General features: G+C 35.4%; 5 protein-coding genes across 5 annotated transcripts; all 5 read right to left on the minus strand.

Moving 5' to 3' along the window:
- Positions 1-128: 128 nt before the first annotated feature.
- Positions 129-1,250, minus strand: LOC141648590 (germin-like protein subfamily 2 member 4). Its single transcript, XM_074457318.1, has 2 exons — positions 1,130-1,250; positions 129-679 (listed from the first exon to the last, which is right to left on the minus strand). Exons 1-2 carry the CDS (start codon positions 1,236-1,238, stop codon positions 129-131), a joined length of 660 nt encoding a protein of 219 aa, XP_074313419.1. The 5' UTR covers positions 1,239-1,250.
- Positions 1,251-4,524: 3,274 nt separating this feature from the next.
- On the minus strand, positions 4,525-6,915 carry LOC141645863 (germin-like protein subfamily 2 member 4). Its single transcript, XM_074454042.1, has 2 exons — positions 6,389-6,915; positions 4,525-5,232 (listed from the first exon to the last, which is right to left on the minus strand). The coding sequence occupies exons 1-2, from the start codon at positions 6,495-6,497 to the stop codon at positions 4,682-4,684; spliced, it is 660 nt and encodes a 219-aa protein (XP_074310143.1). The 5' UTR covers positions 6,498-6,915; the 3' UTR covers positions 4,525-4,681.
- A 4,656-nt stretch (positions 6,916-11,571) lies between these two features.
- On the minus strand, positions 11,572-12,566 carry LOC141645864 (germin-like protein subfamily 2 member 4). The gene is made up of 2 exons (XM_074454043.1): positions 12,458-12,566; positions 11,572-12,163 (listed from the first exon to the last, which is right to left on the minus strand). Exons 1-2 carry the CDS (start codon positions 12,564-12,566, stop codon positions 11,613-11,615), a joined length of 660 nt encoding a protein of 219 aa, XP_074310144.1. The 3' UTR covers positions 11,572-11,612.
- Positions 12,567-15,604: 3,038 nt separating this feature from the next.
- On the minus strand, positions 15,605-19,810 carry LOC141648591 (uncharacterized). Its single transcript, XM_074457319.1, has 2 exons — positions 18,529-19,810; positions 15,605-17,592 (listed from the first exon to the last, which is right to left on the minus strand). Exons 1-2 carry the CDS (start codon positions 19,808-19,810, stop codon positions 15,605-15,607), a joined length of 3,270 nt encoding a protein of 1,089 aa, XP_074313420.1.
- A 1,157-nt stretch (positions 19,811-20,967) lies between these two features.
- LOC141648592 (germin-like protein subfamily 2 member 4) lies at positions 20,968-21,924 on the minus strand. The gene is made up of 2 exons (XM_074457320.1): positions 21,813-21,924; positions 20,968-21,518 (listed from the first exon to the last, which is right to left on the minus strand). Exons 1-2 carry the CDS (start codon positions 21,919-21,921, stop codon positions 20,968-20,970), a joined length of 660 nt encoding a protein of 219 aa, XP_074313421.1. The 5' UTR covers positions 21,922-21,924.
- Positions 21,925-22,484: the final 560 nt, after the last annotated feature.

Here is a 22,484-nt window from a genome sequence, read left to right on the forward strand (position 1 = left end):
ATAAATTAGTACAATCCAATGATTGTTAAATATAGCACACGTTACAAATAAGAAATAGCAAATCACTCCTGCATGAAAAAAAATACTTAAAAAAATCGATAAATTCCGAGTATTTCTTGTTGTCTTGTCTAGGCCTTGGGTGTGAGCCCAGCCCTGATATTATCCACAGCATAGGAATCAATGTTAAATGCTTGAGCCAACACATCATTAGGAACCGACGGGTTAGCCGTAAATAATGAAGCCGCAAATTGTTGAGTTCCCGGCAACTGGCTGTTAAACCCGGCAATAACTGAAGCCGGGTAAGTCTTTGACAGGTTCTTCTGGAAATGAGCCAAACCTCTTGGAAACACAAATACTTCTCCAGCATTAATTACTTTCGAAATAAGAACGTTCTTTGTGGTTATGAAACCCACATTCAATTGTCCGTATAGGACGTAGATGATCTCGGTTGCCCGTGGGTGGATGTGTGGTGGGTTAAGTCCACCGGGACCATAGTCAATTCGGGCCATGGATACTCCAAGCGTGTTCAAGCCCGGAATCTTTTCGACGTTGACGTTTGTGACAATTGAATTAAGGATTTTGTTTGTGATGGGCAATGGTTGAGTAATTCCATTAAAGAAGAAGTCTTCAGCAGTTGCGAAGGTTGAGTTTTTGCAGACGAATCCATTCACCAGTGTCGCTACAAGTTATTGAACAATATCATTGTTAGGCAAAAGACTAGTAATATACCGTTCGACGAAATTTTAATAAATTACCGTAATAAAAAAATAAATAAATAAATAAATAAATATTAGGTAATACTTACGAAAATGAGGTTAATGTGGCGTAGTTTTTAACAAAAAAAAAACACTTTGTATTAATACAAAAATGAAGAAGTACTAATATTTATTCTGTAAATTTTTGATTTTAATACAATAAAAATAAATAAAAAAACCCAAAATTATAAATATTTCCACCGATCTCACATTGTGATATAGACAATATAAGTTAAAACTAGTAATTCGAATAATACATTTCAAGGAATTTCTGTAAGGCTACCTTACATAATAATTACGTAATTATTTTTAAGTAGCTTTGCATGCATGAATAATTGTCACCATTAAATCTAACAAAGAAAAAGAGTACTTACTAGAGGCTAGATCAGCAACACAAATGTCTTGAAGCATATCAGCATCATTAGCAAACACACAACTTGTGATTGCTAATAGTACCATCAATATCGCCCTTATTTCTGCCATTTTTTTTTCCAACTCGATTAAAATCGATAATATGAGAAATAAGATATATTTCGTATATAACGTTTGTGTGTGTGTTTGGGAAATCAACTCTTGTTAGCTTGTGAGTTGCGACTTATTTTTTTGGTTGTGATTTAAATCCTTATATAAAGGTTTTGAATTATGCATTTATGTTATTAAATATATCAACTAGTAATTAGTTTAGTATATATATTTATTAATAAGTTGACATTATCCTTGCCTTACTCCTTGCTTCAACCTTTCAATCTTGCAAGTGAATAATTCTTGTGTAAAATATTATGAACACATTGATTGATTAGTTCAACCTTGATTTTTTAAATACAATTTAATTTGTAAGGATATGTGTACTTGGTCTAAAGTTAGATTATGCCTTATTTTATTATTAAGTATTTATTTATTGATTGATTGTTTGTAAATTGTAATTGAAAGGTTTAATTAACTTACATATCTTTTTTGGGCTAAACTATATTGATTGGTTGATTTGTTCAGTAATACACGTAAAGTCAACTTGTGAAGTTGAAATAATACACGGTAGAGGAATGTTTCTGACCCGCTCCTTCTAACTTTAGCTTCTCTGATATTCTCCTTTCACATCGATTTATAATAATATTTGGTTTTCTTGGACAATAAAAATTGGGTAAAATAAATGTAATTGTGTATTAAAGGAGAAAGTTGAGAAAAGATCCAAAAGAGATGGTATGTAGATCGTATTTCCCTATACTGTCAGTTTTAGAGTGAGGAATATAAGAGGCCGATCAACTATTTTACGAGTTAAGGGTAAAACAAAGACCCAACTTTTACAATTTTGTTCTAGTTAAGTACTTCAACATTTAAATTGTAATTATTCGGAAGAAAATGGCTAATATATATGGAGTATCACCTTTATTACCTAATTTAATATTCAATTTGTTCTAAGTTCAAATTTTTAATTTTTTATAAGGAGTACTTTAATCGAAGATAAATAAATCATTGAGATAGAGGAAATACTCCGTAAAAATTAGGCTCAATTATTTTTTGTCTTCAATAATCTTGAGAATTAGTCAACTTGAATAACCAAGTCTTGTGTTTCAATAAGGTGCCCTAATAACGTCAATGCGGCACGTCGGCGCATCTTAAGGATAGCTAAATGGAAAATTTTATGATAAATATCACGAAAACTTAAAATAGTAAGACACCTTTTCAGATATCAATGTCATATTTATTGTTAAACTTTTCATTTAAATCTCCTTAATAAAGTGTCCTTAGGACGCATTTAAAAAAAACCAATACCCTAATTAGGATGGTAAACTAAGTCTATATATGTTCTAAAATGGCAGGACTTTTTTCGTAGACTTTTGTGATCAATTACATGTCTTGTACTCTTGTTGTACTTGTACACCGTACCATATTATAAGATTAGACTACATCCTCGTAAGTCGTAACATTATAACATTGCAACATGCAAGCCAATCATGGTGCATTCTAGTTTAGTTTAATTATTGCCACAACACAATGGCACAAATAATGCCACTTCTATAAAATACTCGTACATTTTGTGGGAATATTAATCGTATATTCATTTAGGTCCTGTTTTTTTGGCTTAATTTCAGCTCATTTTAGTTCAGTTTAACTCTATTCAGTTCAGTTCAATTCAATTTCACTTAGTATAGTTTAGTTCAGTGTTCAACTCAACTCTTCTGATCTTCACAAATTAACTCTTACTTCAGTTGAGTTCAGTTAAGCCCCATTAAATTCACTTAGTTCAGTTCAGTTAGGTCCAGCTCCATTAAATTCAACTTTTTCAGTCGAAAAGAACAGAGCCTTAATCATTTGCTATGAAGGCGCTGATTTGTTCAAAATTGGTTTTTGTATTCTTTTTTTTCGAGATAAGTTTAGTAATGAGGTCAACATAAGTATGAATGCATGATTCATGCCACACGGTGGCGAACTAAGGGAAACCGGCCTTAACACTCTAACAGTAACAGAACCTACTTGAATAAAATATTTTAGAAAGGTTAAATATATTTTCAGAAACTTCTTTTAGTATATCTTACTTATAGTTGAAAATTGGGTCGTTCGGGTCGGATCAGGTCATGTTGCGTCCAGGGCCGTCTTTGGACCCGTGCGGGCCGTGCGGCTGCACAGGGCCCCCAATTTTTTGGGTCAGAAATCAAAGTAAAAGAAAGAATAAATAAATGCAGTACACTAAATATTCAATGAATGATAGTGTCTTGGTGGTTAGTAATTGAGTTTCTATACATAAGGTCTCAGGTTCAAGGCTTAGTAACTACATTTATTGCCTTTTTTTTGCCTTCATTTTTAAGATTCCGTTTTTTCAAATGTTAGATAGGGCCCCATATCTTGAGTTCGCACAGGGGCCCCCAAAACCCCGAGACGGCCCTGGTTGCGTCATGACTTCGTACGGGTTGGGTTCAGGTCGCTTACATGTCGGGTCATGTTCGAGTCGGGTCATGTTCGAGTCGTTGTCGGGTTGGATCATTTAGATTTGTCATGTCAGGTCAGGTCAGGTTAAGTTTGGGTCAAGTCGGGTCATTGCCTCGTTAGGTCATTTTCAAATTTTGACTTCTTGGTTTTACATTACATGATTGTTTTTTTGCCTTCGAACTTTGACACTTTCGTCCTCTTATTTATTATTTAGTATTTTTATTCTTACAGAGATTTCGGGATATCCTTGATTTTATTACCTTCTCTATCAAAAGGTCATTTTTTTGGGTGTCAAATTGGGTTTTTCAGCGTTGCGTACTAGAGATTTATGGAGGAATGTTTCAAGGGAATAAACATGAGACTATTTCCAATGACATTATTTACCACATGGCTAATTCATAATATAAGACCAGCTGACCAGTAGTAGGTTACTTGCCTCTTTCGACTTTGTCGCAGTGACCTCTACTCCGACCACCTATGTCATCATTGTAATTGTGTTGTTGGTCTACGTCGACCACTAATGACTTAATTTTACTATGTATGAAGTTTGTCGGAAATACCAAATACGACCTTATGTAACTTCACTCAGGCTGGTGTACGTAAACCAAGGAAAAGGGGGGAGATGAGGCCATGAGGTACGTGAGGAGCAATGAGGCCATGAGGAGATTAGAACATGAATTGGGAACCTTTTTAGGCAACCTTCGGCACCTCTTAGCTCTATGCATGCGAAAAAAAAGTCCGCACCCAAAATTTTTTGGGTGTGACAGCTTACCCGTTATGGTACGTCCTAACCAATCTTGTTGCAGTTTAAATTTCAAATTCTACATACATTTTACTCAAGACGGTGAAAAATAAATCTTCAATTATTCAATCATAAATACCCACAGTAAATAAATTAGTACAATCCAATGAATTACATATAAGAAATAGAAAATCACTCATGCATGAAAAAAATACTTTAAAAAAAATCGATAAATTCCGAGTATTTCTTGTTGTCTTGCCTAGGCCTTGGGTGTGAGTCCAGCCCTGATATTATCAACAGCATAGGAATCAATGTTAAATGCTTGAGCCAACACATCATTAGGAACCGGCGGGTTAGCCGTAAATAATGAAGCCGCAAATTGTTGAGTTCCCGGTAACTGGCTGTTAAACCCGGCAATTACTGAGGCCGGGTAAGTCTTTGACATGTTCTTCTGGAAATGAGCCAAACCTCTTGGAAATACAAATACTTCTCCTGCATTAATCACTTTTGAAATAAGCACATTCTTTGTGGTTATGAAACCCACGTTCAATTGTCCGTATAGGACGTAAATGATCTCGGTTGCCCGTGGGTGGATGTGTGGCGGGTTAAGTCCACCGGGACCATAATCGATCCGGGCCATGGATACTCCAAGCGTGTTCAAGCCCGGGATTTTCTCGACATTGGCGTTTGTGACAATTGAATTAAGGATTTTGTTGGTGATAGGTAATGGTTGAGTAATTCCATTAAAGAAGAAGTCTTCAGCAGTTGCAAAGGTTGAGTTTTTGCAGACGAACCCATTCACCAGTGTCGCTACAAGTTATTGAACAATATGATTGTTAGGCAAAAGACTAGTATTATACCGTTCGACGAAATTTTAATAAATTACCGTAGTAAAAGATACAATAAAAATAAAGGGGAGTGCTAGGGCGACACCGGGTGTTACCGAATTTCGGTAACACCCTAATTAAAAAAATAGAAAAAAAGAAAAAATAGTAAAGTAGTTTTCGTTTTTGCGCCAACATTGTAGGGTAAAAGCGTAATTCATAATCTTTTATTATATTAATCAAATATGCTAATTAAAATTAATCTATATCTTAGTAATTACATATCATAACAAACTATTCTTTATCTTCATCACTGTATCATCACTATATCATACAATTATACAAAGTACATCGCTATGCAGCTATTCTATCAATCCTACGGCCATTGTTCCCCTACATCACCTACATCTTCTTTTAATAGTTTCAACTTTCAATCTTACGGCCAGTATGAGATTGGTCTTTCTAAGGGAAGAATTGACTAAACAATTAATTCATCGTCAATTCTGCAATTTTTGTCCAATGATGCCAAATTGATTGGATGAATTTGTCAAAGTGAATAAAAAACAAGCATAAAAAATGGGAAGTTTAAAGATTATTTGCCAATGGATATTATTGTTACAATTAATTAATTAATATTAAGTTCCTAATTTACCCTTTAATCCTAATTAGTTTGAAATTCGAATTTTAATGGAAGGAAAGCAAAATAACTTAATAATTTACAAGAATACCCCGGGTGTCACTCAATTTGAGTAACACCCGGTGTTGCCATCTCATTTTCCAAAAATAAATAGATATTAGGTAATATTTTTCGAAAATGAGGTTAATGTGACGTATAGTAGTTTTAATTTTAACCAAAAAAAACACTTTGTATTAATACAAAAATGAAGAAGTACTAATATTAATATCGATCTCACATTGTGATATAGACAATATTGTTAATCGTTATAGACTAATATTCTCTGAAACAGATCGATTTGCAAGAGATCATGACCCATATAAGTTAAAACTAGTAATTCGAATAATCAATTTCACGGAATTTCTGCAAGGCTACCTTACACAATAATTACGTAATTATTTTTAATTAGCTTTGAATACATAAGACAATTATCACCATAAATCTAACAAAGAAAAAGAGAACTTACTAGAGGCTAGATCAGCAACACAAATGTCTTGAAGCATATCAGCATCATTAGCAAACACGCCAATTGTGATTGCTAATAGTACCATCAATATCGCCCTTATTTCTGCCATTTTTTTTCAACTCGATTAAAATCGATATATGAGAAATAAGATATATTTCGTATATAATGTTTGTGTATGTATTTGGGAAATCAACTCTTGTTAGCTTGTGAGTTGCGACTTATTTTTTTGGTTGTGAGTTAAATCCTTATATAAAGGTTTTGAATTATGCATTTATGTAATTAAATATATCAAATTATCAACTAGTAATTGAGTAGTATATAAATTATTAATAAGTTGACATTATCCTTGCCTTCTTGCTCAAACTTATTTGAATTGCATAATTCTTGTGTAAAATATTATGAACACATTGATTGATTAGTTCAACCTTGAATTTTTAAATACAATTTAAGTTGTATGGATATGTGTACTTGGTCTAAAGTTAGATTATGCCTCATTTTATTATTAAGTATTTATTTATTGATTGATTGTTGGTAATCGAAAGGTTTAATTAACTTGTATTTTTTCTTTGGCCAACCTATATTGATTGATTGATTTGTTCAGTAGTATACGTAATGTCAACTTGTGAAGTTGAAATAATACACGGGAGGAATGTTTCTGATCTTCTCCTTCTAACTTTCACTTCTTAGATTTTCTTCTTTCACATCAGTTTATAATGATGTTTGATTTTCTTAGACAAATGTTAAAGAATTAGGTAAAATAAATGTAAATTTAATCGTGTAATAATAGAGTAGAAAGTTTGAGAGATCCATAAGGGAAGGTATGTACTATGTAGATAGTATTTTCTGTTACAGTAAGTTTTAGATTAAGGAATATAAGAGACCGATCAACTATTTAACGAGTTAGGCCCCGTTCTTTTGGACTTAAAGTCACTTAATTTAAGTTAACTTAGATCCTATAAGTTCGATTCGATTCGAGATCCTATAAGTTCGATTCGAGATCATATAAGTTGATTCGATTCGAGATCCTATAATTTGATTCGATTCGAGATCCTATAAGTTCGATTCGATTGATTCGAGATCCTATAAGTTGATTCGAGATCCTATACTCACTTAATTTAAGTTCGATTCGAGATCCTATAAGTTGATTCGATTTAGTTCAGATCCTATAAGTTTAGTTCAGATCCTATAAGTTCAGTTAAGTTCAGATCCTATAAGTTCGGTTAAGTTCAGATCCTATAAGTTGATTCGAGATCCTATAAGTTGATTCGATTCGATTCGAGATCTTATAAGTTCGATTCGATTCGAGATCCTATAAGTTTCAGTCCAAAAGAACAGGGCCTAATAGTATGACAAAGATCCAAACTTACATTTTTTTTCCTATTAAGGACCTCAACATTTTAATGTAATTATCTCGAAGGAAAATGACTAATGTATTATCTTATCGATTACCTTCATTACCCTGTTTAATCCTCCGTAAAATATAGTCTAAACTCTAAATTATTTTTTCTTTTACAATCATGAGAATTAGTAGACTTGAATAACCATTAACCAAGCCTTGTACTCCAACACTAATTCTCCTGTATATGAAACGGTATCACAATAGCAATATTGCGAGATTAAAAAGTGATTACTTTTTCTGTTATTTTTTTCTTAGTTAGTTAGTTAGTTATTCGTTACTTTATAATTAGTCTTACAATACTCTTAATATGAAACTGTTTTATTAAAAAAAAAAAAAACTTACTCCTATTTCAATAATGCAAATACCTTAATTAGGAGTGTTAACTAAGTCAATCTATGTTCTAAAATGGTCGACTTTTTTCGAAGACTTTGATCAATTATATGTTTTGTTGTACTTTTACTCGGTACTCCGTACCATATAAGACTAAATCTTTATAACATTGTACTAACATGTTTACACGCAAGCTAATAATGGTGCATTTTAGGACAACACATTACTGCCACAAATAATGCCACTTTTGTGAAATATTCCTACATTTTGTGGAACATTATTCGTATATATCCAATTAGTCATTTGCCAGGAAGGCGCTTATTTGTTCAAAATTTGTTTTCAATTGTTAATTTTCGAGATAAGTTTAGTGATGACTTATGAGGTGGTCAACATAAGCATGATTCATGCCACATATTCATTTGAGGTGTGGCTACGTCCGAGTAGTTTGATTCAGGTTTGGGCCGGGTTGGGTCATGGACCTTATGGCCACGTCCGAGTAGGGCTCGGGTTAGTCGAGTAAAATCTTAGCTCGGGTCGTGTAAGGTTCGAGTCATTGTCAGATCAGATCATTTAAATTTGCCGGGTAGGTCGGGATCAAGCCATTATTCAGTCCGATCATCATTTAGATTTGTCGGGTCGGGTTCGAGTCATTGCCAGATCGGATCATTTAGTTTTATCGGGTAAAGTTAGATTTGGGTCGAGTCGGGTCATTTTTGGGTTGGATCATTATTAGGTTCAATTTCAAGTCAGGTCTTACGTTGTCAGGTCAAGTTAATTAGGTCTAGCTCATCTTTTGCCTTCTTTGGCTCATCAATTCATTATCTGGTCGATTTTTCGGATTATTTTACCAGTTCGAGTTGAGCTCAGGTTATTATCTAGCAAAGTTATAAGGTTAGTTAATTTTAGTACTTTAATAAAACCCCCTCATAGTTATGTCGGTTATCTTTTGGTCTTTATCACCTTGACTTTTCGTTAATGTCGGCCTGTCGGGGTTATATTTCGAGTCAATGTTAGGTTATCTTTAGATCAGGTCAGCTTTCGGGTCAGTTGTGAGTTATCTTTCGGGCCGGGTCAGTTGTCAAGTCGGGTCAAATTGGTAAAAACATGTATTGGGTCAATTCGGGTTATTAGTCATCTTGGTTTGGGTTGGCTTCAGTTTCGGGTCTATCTTAATCGGGTTTTGTCTTATTGCAAGTTATCATTGGTCATGTCATGGTCGATTTCAATCGTGTCATGTCGGGTCGGATTTGCTCGGCTTCGAGTTGGGGCATCGCCCGGGTCCAGTCAAACCTGTCATCTCTATCATATATATTGCGTTATTTAAAATATTTTCGCCACTAATAACTATAAATCCTAATGACACCATTGTCTGTTTGAGTGTTTTTCCAATGAATCTATTGATTATGTCACAAAAAATTTGACCAGTTAGGACTTAAGAGCCTCCCTTTCTTGGGTTGTTGATTGTTCAACTTGTACATTAATTTGTCATATTTTTAGATGACGAAGAAATCTACAGCCGCTATTTTTGTTGTGCACTAGTTAAACCTCCGAGTATATGTGATAAGCTACAAACCATGTTAAACTTAAACAACAAAGCTTAAGAATTATGCTATAAACCGGAAGAAATAGGCAAACAATTGTGTTGGAATTGTGATTGTAGTTGAGTACCAAGAACCGAGCCAATGAGCAAGATTAATGAGCTATCCGAACACACAGCAAAGGACACACTCATAACTTCCAGCACTAAGCAAAGAAGGTTTTATCAAGCACACACCCAAGAGAAGTAGGAGAAATTAAGTTTCACTCTTTTGCATTCAACATAATCTGTTGCCTTGTTACAACAGTTGCCTTGGCTTATATAGGCCAATGGAATACATCTTGAGCGTCCAAAATAAGAGATCTAAGGGCCACACTTTGGCTTACAAATAAGTACAAACCAACAACTACAGTCTACAACATTGTATACAAACTAAGTGAAAACAAAACAGAAAACCATAAAGCAGAAAAAAACATAAAAGTATTATTCTTACTTGTTTACAGTTCCAAGCTTAATTAAGGGAGGTTGGACTTTGTTAATTGCCTCGTCCTTGGCCAAAAGAGGAAAGATGACAAAATTATCATATGATGTTTGGAGCAAGTCTCTTTCTGCGCAGTAAAAGTCTTCCTTAGACTAACTCTTAGACCGTTTAGAAATGGCCACAAAGATCCTACACAAAGTTGTTCTAAAGGTCCTAAAGTACCTAGATTAGGCTTTGGTTGATCAAATTAGAGCCTAGGTGAAGCCCTTGACCTTGTATTAGCGCAGAAGGACTAAAACCGGGTAAAGTAGAGTTTGTTTGAACAACTCCTGTTGCACATGTACACTAGGTCAACCGCCCTTTTTAGGAGGTGACAGACTTCTATATTACAACCTATTGTTTGATGAAAACTAGGAGAAAAAGGATTGTACATCAGATGTACTACATCACATTTAATGACTTTTTGAGTTTTTGTGTATTTTTTTCGACTACTATAAAGTTTATAGATTACATTTTAGTTTTATGATGTCAAAAATCAAATTTTTTGAGCTTATATGTAATTTTTTTTGAGTTACATGCAACTTTTTTAGATTGAAGTTTAAGTAAATAAACTCAAAAACTTTATAATAAAACTCAAAAAATTTAGATTAAAACTCAAAAACTTTATCTTAATCCTCAAAAATTATACCATCTGATGTATTACATCAGATGTATAATCCACTTACTGTGAAAACTAGTCAGGTAAAGATAAAAGTTTTGTATTTATTTTCTTTTCACGTCATGAAATCAAAAATAACCAATCTCTTTGAACACAAAGTCAAATAAATGTCCGAAATAATTTCTAGCCTTGTTCATCTAGTTTGTTGCATAAGTGCAAGTTAATTTATGATAATGGCCGAATAAAACGATTTTATATAAACTAGGGTTTTTTTCATGTAGTATTCATGTATTTTTTTTTTTTCGTATACTATGTGGTACCTCTTCAAATTCCACAACATTTATGGTACCTTTAACCTATTATTTATTATTAACCACCAAGCGTGAGCTTCGCCGTAAGCCCATACCCTTAAAATCCGTCAACTTGGTCCGTTATCTGCTAAAATGACTATGGTCTATGGATTTGGCTTTCTCTAATTGAAAATTTCCATTTTACTTAGGAGGGTAAAAAAATAAAAGTTTTCAATGATTGAATCATAAATTTTGAATTACCCTTTCTCTTTATTGTAATGCGATTGAGTGCGCTTTGTTAGAAAAAAATATGATTGAATCATAAATATCCACACTAAATTAAAATACAAAAATCCAACATAGAAATAGCACACATTACATATAAAATACTCCGTATATAAAATCACTCGTACATAGAATTAAAAGAACTTTAAAAATTAATAAATTCAAAGCAATTCTTGTTATCTTGTTAGCATTGTTCCCAAACAATGTGTAAAGAGTAAAACTTGGACCAAAACAAGAGAAAAGCCTAGGCCTTGGGTGTGAGCCCAGCCCTGATATTATCCACAAGGTAAGAATCAATGTTAAATGCTTGAGTCAACACTTCATTAGGAACCGGCGGTTTAGCCGTGAATAATGAAGCCGCGAATTGTTGAGTCCCTGGCAACTGGCTGTTAAACCCGGCAATTACTGAAGCTGGGTAAGATTTTGACGGGTTTTTCTGGAAATGAACTAAACCTCTTGGAAACACAAATACTTCTCCAGCATTAAGTGTTTTTGAAATAAGCACGTTCTTTGTGGTTATGAAACCTACATTCAATTGCCCGGTAAGGACAAAAATGATCTCGGTTGCCCTTGGGTGAATGTGGGGTGGGTTAAGTCCTCCAGGACCATAGTCGATCCGGGCCATAGATACACCGAGGGTATTTAGGCCCGGGACCTTTTCGACATTCACATTTGTGACAATTGAATTAAGGATTTTGTTGGTGATGGGCAATGGTTGAGCTATTCCGCCAAAAAAGAAGTCTTCAGCTGATGCTAAGGTTGAGTTTTTGCATACGAATCCATTCACCAAAGTTGCTACACAAGTTAATGAACAATATCATTGTTAGACAATGCTCTTCATCAATAAGAAAACTAACTTTATTTCGGATAATCCCATCTCATAAATAAGATGACGTCATCAAGTGATACTGAATTTAACTATCATCCTGTTACATCCACCCTGTACAAACCCATTAAATAACAAAAACACTAGGTAATGTACGTGACAAGGTAATACTGAGATTCAGTACCACCTAACGACGCCTTATCTTGTCTGTCATATATGAAACAATTGTTATTATAATTCTAACAAAGAAAATGAGAAATTACCAGAGGTAAGATCAGCAACACAAACGTCTTGAAGCATATCAGCATCATTAGCAAACACACCAATTGTGATTGCTAATAGTACCATCAATATTGCCTTTATTTCTGCCATTTTTTTCAACTCGATTAAGATCGATAATATGAGAAATAATGTATACTTTGTATAGAAGGTTTGTGTATGTATTTGGGAAATCAACTCTTAGCTTGTGACTTATTTTTTGGCTTGTGATTTAAATCCTTATATAATGGTTGTGAATTATGCATTTATGTTATTAAATATCAACTAGTAGTCAGTAGGCAATATAAGTTGACATTATCCTTGTCTTCTCCAATAACCTTGTGTAAAATATTATGAACACATTGATTGATTAGTTCAAGCTTGAATTTTTAAGTTGTAAGGATATGTGTACTTGGTCTAAAGTTAGATTATGCCTCATTTTAATCATTAATTATTTATTGATTGATTGTTTGTAATCGAAAAGTTTAACTCTATTGATTGATTAGTTCAATATTACGCGGAAAGTCAACTTGTGAAGTTGAAATAATATACTATAGAAGGAATGTTTCTGACCTTCTCCTTCTAAGTTCTAATTTTAACTTCTCTAATCTTTTCTTTTCACATCGATTTATAAAAACATTTGTTTTTCTTGGACGATGTCAAAAAATTGGGTAAAATAAATTTAAACTTAACTGTGTATTAACGGAGAATGTTGGAAAAAGTTGGAAAATGACTAATGTATATCGATCACCTTGACTCCTTCATTACCTTGTTTAGTCCCTTGTAAAATTTAGTCTAAATTATTTCTTCTTCTGAATTCATGAGAACTAGTTTTAAACCCGTGTAAAATTGCATGAGTATGTATTTAGGCCGGTATTAATATTTTTGGATGCATTTTTTTTTTTTTTTGCATTTCTATTGTAATTATCTAGTTGGTCTAAATTAATTTCATTTATTCCGAATGTAAAATTATTTTATAGTATTTTTGCTAAGACGGAAATTGTCGCATGTTTGTATTCGATAACGATTTGAAAAAATTAATTCTTTGCACATCAACGGGTCCCACCATAACCTGAATTTCCAAAAAAAAAAAAAGTTGTACAAATGATGTGGCGCATTCTGCATTCAACATTGTCTTCTGAATTAATAAAGATAAGATTAGTCAACTTGAATAACCAAGCGTTGTATTTCAACACTAATTTTCCTATGAAACGGTTTCACAATAATAATTTTGCGAGACTAAGAGGCGGTTATTTTTTCTATTTTTTAATACTTAACTTTTAGTTAGTTATTAGTGTACTTTATGATTAAATTTACAAAACTCTAAATATAAAACTGTATTACAAAAAACTTACTCATATTATATTTCAACAATGTAAATACCTTAATTAGGAGTGCTAACTAAGTCAATCTATGTTCTAAAATGGTAGACTTTGATCAATTATATGTCTTACTCTTGTTGTGCTTGTACTCGATACTAAGTACCATATACGAGTAAGATAAGACTACGTCCTTATAACAATTTACTAACATGTTTACGTGCAAGCCAATAATGGTGCATTTTAATTTAGTCTAAATATTCAGACAACTCATTACTGCCACAAATAATGCCACTTCTATGTGAAATGTTCCTACATTTTGTGGAACATTATTCGTATGTATCCATCTAGTCATTTTTTGCTATCTATGAAAGCACTTCAAATAACTTGTTTTTCTGTTCTTATTTTTCGAGATAAGTTTAGTTATGAGTTATGACTTATGAGTTACAATAAGGTGGTCAACATAGCATAATAGCATGATTCATGCCACATTTATTCGTTGCATGTGGCGCAACGAATGGAAACCTAATAGGATTACTTGTCTTCTCAAAATAATAACATTTTGTAGAAAGGTTAAATAAACTTTTAGAAATTTCTTTGTGTATATCTTACTTGTAGGTGGCAATCGGCCAGGTCGTTTGAGTCAGGGTTGGGTTGGGTCATGTTAGGTTATGTCTACGTACCGATCGTTCGAGTCAGGTTTGGGTTGGGACATGTTGTGTTATGACTACGCCCGGGTTGTGTTCGGGTTGCTTACAGGCCGAGTTAGTGGGGTCAAATCTTAGCCAGGTTCAAGTCGGGTCATTGCCATGTTGGATCATTTATATTTTTCGGGTCGGGTCAGGTTGGGTTTGGGTCGACTCGGGTCATTATCAGGTTTATTTTCAGGTCCGACCATTCTTATAATTTGCCGGGACATGTTTTGCTTTCTTTAGCTCATCCATTCATTATCTGGTCGATTTTTTCCGATGATTTTATCAATTTGAGTTGAGTCATTTTTTCCGATTATTTTATCAATTTGAGTTGAGCTCTGGTTATTATCTAGCGAAGTTATAAGGTTAGTTAATTTAAATACTTTCCTAAAAAGCGTTCATAATATCGGTTATTTTTTTTGTCTTTATCACCTTGACTTTTATTTAATGTTGGGGTTATATTTCGAGTCAAATGGGTTATCTTAATTCAGATCGGGTCAGTTTTCAAATTAATTTCTGGTTATCTTTCTGATCAAGTCGAAATAGTCTTAACATGTATTGGGTCGAATCGGTTTATTGTTTGGGTCGAGTCGATTTCGGTTTGCAACATTTTAGGAGTCCTGTTTGGTCGGGTTTGGTCAGGATGAGGTTGGTTGCTCGGGCCCGATCAAACTTGTTATCTTTATTATTTTATTGCGTTACTTATTCAACTCCTTAATTTTTTTAATCCTTTAACTATTAATCTTAACTCCACCACTGTCTCTATTTGAGTGTTCTCTAATGAATTTATTGATTACTTCAAAATAAATTTAACTAGTTAGGAGCCCACTCATTCTTGGGTGTTTGTTCAACTTGTACATGTAAAAATACAATTTATTTATTTATTTTATTTTAATGAAATCAGAAATAACCAATCTCTTCGAAATTCAAATACATATATCAGAAATAATTTTTTTTTTTTTGAAAAAACTGAAGTAAGATGGGAAGATAATGCTTGGTTTATTCATTAGAATGAGAACCGTATAAATACAAACTATTAGGAGAGATACATGCCTAATTACAAGGATATGTAACCATAATTAGCTATAAACAAATATAAGAAATATACAAGATAATTGACAATTGATTTTGTCAATATATTCTAACACACCCCCGCAGTCGAATCGGGAGGTTGACGAACGTTGAGGCTGGAGCGAAAATCATCAAATAAAATAAGAGGCAACCCCTTAGTAAAAATATCAGCGATTTGGTGACGAGTAGGAACATGAAGAACACGAACTTCACCCCGAGCCACTTTTTCACGAACAAAATGAATATCGAGTTCGATATGTTTGGTACGTTGATGTTGTACCGGATTGCCCGAGAGATAAATGGCACTCACATTGTCGCAATACACAATAGTAGCCTTAGGAAGCGGGTGATGTAACTCGAGTAATAAGTTTCGAAGCCAACAAGACTCCGAGACAACATTGGCAACTCCTCTGTATTCTGCTTCGGCACTTGAGCGAGATAGAGTAGGTTGTCTTTTTGAAGCCCAAGATATAAGATTGTCTCCAAGGAACACACAATAACCACTCGTGGAGCAGCGGGTGTCGGGACATCCTGCCCAATCAGCATCGGTGTAGGACATAAGAGACGTTGGGGACGATGAACCGAGCCAAAGTCCGTAGGAAAGTGTACCCTTAACATACCGGATAACCCGCTTCAATGCATTCATGTGCGTGTCCATAGGATTATGCATGAATAGGCAAAGTTGTTGGACAGCATAGGATAGATCGGGGCGAGTAAAGGTGAGGTACTGTAATGCCCCGGCTAAGCTACGATATAGCGAAGCATCTGAGCATGGCTGATCACAAGTCGAGCTAAGCTTTGGCTTAGTATCCACCGGTGTAGAGCAAGGCTTGCACATAGACATGCCAGCTTTTTCAATAATCTCATTAGCATATTTGGATTGAGAAAGGAACATACTCTTACCGCGGCGGGAGACAGCAATGCCTAGAAAATAGTGCAATAACCCAAGATCTTTCATAGCAAATTCGTTGCGTAGACGTGACATAATAGACAAACGCAAGGTATCCGACGAAGTAGTCAAAATTATATCATCCACGTAAAGAAGAAGGTAAGCAAGGGAGTTACCATCTTTGTAGATAAATAAAGAGTGATCGCACTTACTATTCCGGAACCCAATAGAGGTGACAAAATCAGCAAAACGCTTGTACCAAGCGCGAGGTGCTTGTTTGAGACCATATAAGGATTTGCGAAGAAGACACACATGATCGGGAAAACGTGAGTCACGATATCCCATGGGTTGATGCATATAAACTGTTTCCGAAAGATCGTCGTGTAAGAAGGCGTTTTTGACATCCAATTGATGTATGGACCATTGAGAAGCAAGAGCAAGACTGAGCACTGTTCGTATAGTGGCCGGTTTGACAACCGGACTAAAAGTTTCCCCACAATCAATGCCAACACGCTGAGTTTTCCCGTCACCTACAAGACGAGCTTTGTGCCTTTCAAAAGAGCCATTAGACTGAAATTTATGACGAAAAATCCACATAGAACGAATTACATTCACATTAGTCGGACGCGGTACTAATTCCCACGTCTTATTACTAATAAGAGCATTAAATTCGTCATCCATGGCCATTTTCCAATTAGTATCCTTAAGGGCAGTCAAGGGAGTTTTTGGGATTGGGGAAATCGAAACAGTATTGTGAAGATCAAATATGGTTTTGGGTTTCCGTATACCGTAGTCGCCTCGAGTGACTGCTTTTGAAGGAGGAACGATGGTGGAGGATGGAGTGGCATGTGGAGCTGTTGTAGGTGCGGGCTGCTGGTCAGAAGCAGCAGCCGTGGGGCTAGGTGTGGGTTGCTGGTCAGAAGCAGCAGCCTCGTGGGGTGGAGATGCGGGTTGGTCATGCTGGGTTGGGTTGGTTGTCGAACCTTGGGTAAGGTGTCGAAGAACATATGGCGATATAACATCATCAAGGAAATTATATGTGGTAAGGTCAGATTTTGTAGGTTCGGAAAAAGGGAACCGAGATTCATCAAATATGACGTGACGACAAATTATAATTTTCTTGGTTTTGATATCATAACACTTGTACCCACGATGGTGATCGGGATAGCCTAAAAACACGCAAGGGGTAGACCGGGCTTGAAGTTTATTAATTCTAGTAGACGGAAAAAGAGGGTAGCAAAGACAACCGAAAACTCGTAAATTTGTAAAAGACGGGTGTCGGAAGTAAAGCATTGAAATGGGTGTTTGAAAATTCCTGTTTTTGTTTGGAAGTATGTTTAGCAAATAGGTAGTCATATTTAGTGCATGGTGCCAAAACGAAGCTGGAATGGAGGCGTGAATAAATAAAGTACGCATAATATTATTAATGGAACGAATTTTCCGTTCGGCTTTACCATTTTTGGGTGATGTATACGGACAAGAGAGTCGGAATGTTGACCCGTTTTTAGCACACATCGCCCAAATTGGAGCATTGTCGAATTCTCTACCATTATCACATTGAAACGACTTTATGTCACGATTGAATTGGGTCAATATATATTTGTGGAAATTTACAAAGATGGCAGGGACTTGGGATTTCTTTGCGAGAGGAAAGGTCCATACAAAATTTGTAAAATCATCTTATAAGACAAGGTAATATAAATGACCTGACGAGCTCGGAACCGGTGAGGTCCAAAGATCGCAATGAATAATATCGAAAGGCAAGCAAGTACTAGATGTAGACGACGTAAAAGGTAACTTAACAATTTTTCCAATGGAACAGGAGGAACAAACAGTATTCTTGTTATTTGAATTACAAGAAATTAAATTTTGATGTCTAAGAGAATTAAAAACAGGGTAGCCGGGATGACCGAGCCTATCATGCCATAAGGACGGAGCGAAAGCGGTAAAAGCTGCTGGAAGGGAAGCCGATTGTGTGGTTGTGACTGGATATAGGTCGCCCTTACTATTACACCTCATGAGACGCGTCCCCGTCCGATAGTCCTTCACACAAAAACCAAACGGGTCAAATTCGACGGTTACTGAGTTATCGGTAGTAAACTTACGAACTGATACTAAGTTTTTGACTATGTCAGGAGCATGGATAACATTTTTAAGGATTAAGGGGTGGGTTGGGTGATTAATTTTGGACTGCCCGTAGCCACTAATTGGAATCGTTTTGCCATTACCAACAATGATACCGTTTTTAATGCTCGAATTAAAATAAGAGGAGAGAGTACCTGGACTAGCCGTCATGTGAGATGTAGCTCCCGTATCCATAAACCAATTTGGGTCAGGTGGATGAATTCCAAGAGTATACATGGCAGCTTCAATATCCGTCTGTGATGGCGGATTTTCAGCCGAGTAGGCTTGTACAGGAGGACGTGGTGTGTATTGAGGTCGAGGAGACCTTGTCCAAGGTGTCGTTGGGTAGGGGCAAGGGGGATATCCCCATGGACCCCAAGGCCAACCTCCGTATCCCTGACCTTGCCATAGACCAGCAGCGACAGGAGCCGCCTGTGCTGTTGAAACCGCACCCCCTGAATTCGAACCTTGCTGATTCGATTGCCCTTTGTTTCCCTTATAGCCGCCACCCTTCTTCTTGTTACCCTGGTTCTTTCCTCCTTTTTGAGACGATTGAGGAGGACGACCTAGTATGGAGTCACTTGTGTCATTATTTTTGACATACATAGCCGAGGACGACGAACCTGTGGCAGCAGTTTTAGCAAGACCAGCCTCCTCTAACGTGATCATAGATCTTGCACGATAGAAATGTGGAAGCGGGTTTGCTTGACGGATGATAGATCCAACACTTTGATATGCTTCAGTTAGACCCGATACCATCTGAAGAACGAGGCGACTATTAGAAACCGGAGCACCAACGTTTTTGAGTTGGTCAGAGAGAGTCTTCAGCCGTTGGCAATAGGCTGAAGCGTTCGGAAAATCCGCCATCGCCGTATGGGAGAACTCTTGCTCGAGAGTAACAGCCCGTGAGTGCTGATTATCCTGGAATATATCGCGGATGCGATCCCAGCATTCTTTGGCAGTGGTTTCTTGTTCCACAATCGTTTCGAGAAGATCAGTGGAAACCGTGGCGTAAATCCATTGGAGTACAGTAGCATCAAGAGTCTCCCACAGTTCTTTTTCTTCGGCCGTGACAGGCGCTTTTGGGCCGCCAGTTCGTGGTGGCACAATATGGTGAAGAACGCGATTTGATTTCGCGTGATTTGTGAAGAGAGCCACCCACAGGGGATATCGATCATTATCCATCCCGAGTGTGACAGTGACATGATTCTTGATGTTAGAGACAGCAAGAGCCGGATGGAAAGGTGTTTTCGTGTCCGGCATGGTGATTTTGACGAGAGGTCAGGAGAGGGAGGAGAAGAATTTCGTTAAATACACGAAAAACTAGGGTATAGCGGAAGCGATTTTGTGGATCGTAAAACCCTAGGAAGCTGATACCATGAAGTAAGATGGGAAGATAATGCTTGGTTTATTCATTAGAATGAGAACCGTATAAATACAAACTATTAGGAGAGATACATGCCTAATTACAAGGATATGTAACCATAATTAGCTATAAACAAATATAACAAATATACAAGATAATTGACAATTGATTTTGTCAATATATTCTAACAAAAACCACAAGGGTTTAAATCATATTGATCATATCCGAAATAATTTCTAGCCTTGATCTACTTTGTTGCAAAAGTGCAACTTAATTTACCATAATGGCCTAATTAAGTAGTTTTATATACTTTTAAGGCCTTATTTGGTTACTCACCTAGTTTTATAAAACTCCAATATGACAACCAAATGGATTATTGTAATTCACGTGAATTTTAATGTAGAATTAAACTCCAATACATTGCAAAAATAACACATCAATTTAATTCTCGTATGAACCAAACAAGTCTTAGCGTTTTTTATGTAATATTTCGGTATTATTTCATATACTATATGGTACCTCTTCAATTTATACATTTATGGTACCTTTAACTTTTATTATTAACCATTAGGCGTGGCGTTCAACCTTAAAAATAGTAAACTTGGTTCTGTATCTGCCTACATGAGTACATGACTATGGATTTGGCTTTCTTTAAATGAAAATTTCTATTTTAAGGGTAAAAAAAATAGAAAATAAGAGTTAACTCAAGTGGTAAGAGCTCTCTTATCGCAATTCCCAACCATGAAAATTGGGGGTTCGATTCTTTTCCCACGACATAGTGCGCTCATTTGAAAAAAAAAAAAGGTTAAAAAAAATTAAGTCTTCAATGATTTAATCATAAATATCCACAGTAAATAAATTAGTAAAATTCAATGAATAATTAGAAATTGCACACATTACATATAAGATATATAATCGCACCAAAAAAAAAAAAATATAAGATATATAAAATCACTCGTACATGGAATTAAAATCAATTAAAAATCAATAAATTCAAAGCATTTTTTGTTATCTTTGTCAGCATTGTTCCCAAACAATCTGTTAAGAGCAAAGCCTAGGCCTTGGGTGTGAGCCCAGCCCTAATATTATCCACAAGGTAAGAATCAATGTTAAATGCTTGAGCCAACACATCATTAGGAACCGGCGGTTTAGCCGTGAATAATGAAGCCGCGAATTGTTGGGTCCCTGGCAACTGGCTGTTAAACCCAGCAATTACTGAAGCTGGGTAGGATTTTGACGGGTTTTTCTGGAAATGAACCAAACCTCTTGGAAACACAAATACCTCTCCGGCATTAAGTGTTTTTGAAATAAGCACGTTCTTTGTGGTTATGAAACCCACATTCAATTGCCCGGTAAGGACAAAAATGATCTCGGTTGCCCGTGGGTGGATGTGAGGAGGGTTAAGTCCTCCGGGCCCATAGTCAATACGGGCCATGGATACACCGAGAGTATTTAGGCCCGGGACCTTTTCGACATTCACATTTGTGACAATTGAATTAAGGATTTTGTTGGTGATAGGCAATGGTTGAGCAATTCCACCAAAAAAGAAGTCTTCAGCTGATGCTAAGGTTGAGTTTTTGCAGACGAATCCATTCACCAATGTTGCTACACAAGTTATTGAACAATATCATTGTTAGACAATGCTCTTCATCAATAAGAAAACTAACTTCATTTCGGATAATCCCATCTCATAAATAAGATGACGTCATCAAGTGATACTGAATTTAACTATCAACCTGTTACATCCACCCTGTACAAACCCATTAAATAACAAAAACACTAGGTAATGTACGTGACAAGGTAATACTGAGATTCAGTACCACCTAACGACGCCTTATCTTGTCTGTCATATATGAAACAATTGTTATTATAATTATAACAAAGAAAATGAGAAATTACCAGAGGTAAGATCAGCAACACAAACGTCTTGAAGCATATCAGCATCATTAGCAAACACACCAATTGTGATTGCCAATAGTACCATCAATATCGCCCTTATTTCTGCCATTTTTTCAACTCGATTAAGATCGATAATATGAGAAATAAAAGTATATATTTTCGTATATAAGGTTTGTGTGTGTATTTAGGAAATCAACACTTAGCTTGTGACTTATTTTTTTGCTTGTGATTTAAATCCTTATATAATGGTTTTGAATTATACTTTTATGTTATTAAAATAGCAACTAGTAGACAATATAAGTTGACATTATCCTTGTCTTCTCCAATAACCTTGTGTAAAATATTATGAACACATTGATTGATTAGTTCAAGCTTGAATTTTTAAGTTGTAAGGATATGTGTACTTGGTCTAAAGTTAGATTATGCCTCATTTTAATCATTAATTATTTATTGATGGATTGTTTGTAATCGAAAAGTTTAACTCTATTGATTGATTAGTTCAATACTATGCGGAAAGTCAACTTTTGAAGTTGAAATAATATACGATAGAGGAATGTATCTGACCTTCTCCTTCTAAGTTCTAATTTTAACTTCTCTAATCTTTTCTTTTCACATCGATTTATAAAAACATTTGTTTTTCTTGGACGATGTCAAAAAATTGGGTAAAATAAA

The sequence above is a fragment of the Silene latifolia genome, chromosome 3 (assembly GCF_048544455.1).
Source record: "Silene latifolia isolate original U9 population chromosome 3, ASM4854445v1, whole genome shotgun sequence".
In the NCBI taxonomy this organism is placed as follows: Eukaryota; Viridiplantae; Streptophyta; class Magnoliopsida; order Caryophyllales; family Caryophyllaceae; genus Silene; species Silene latifolia.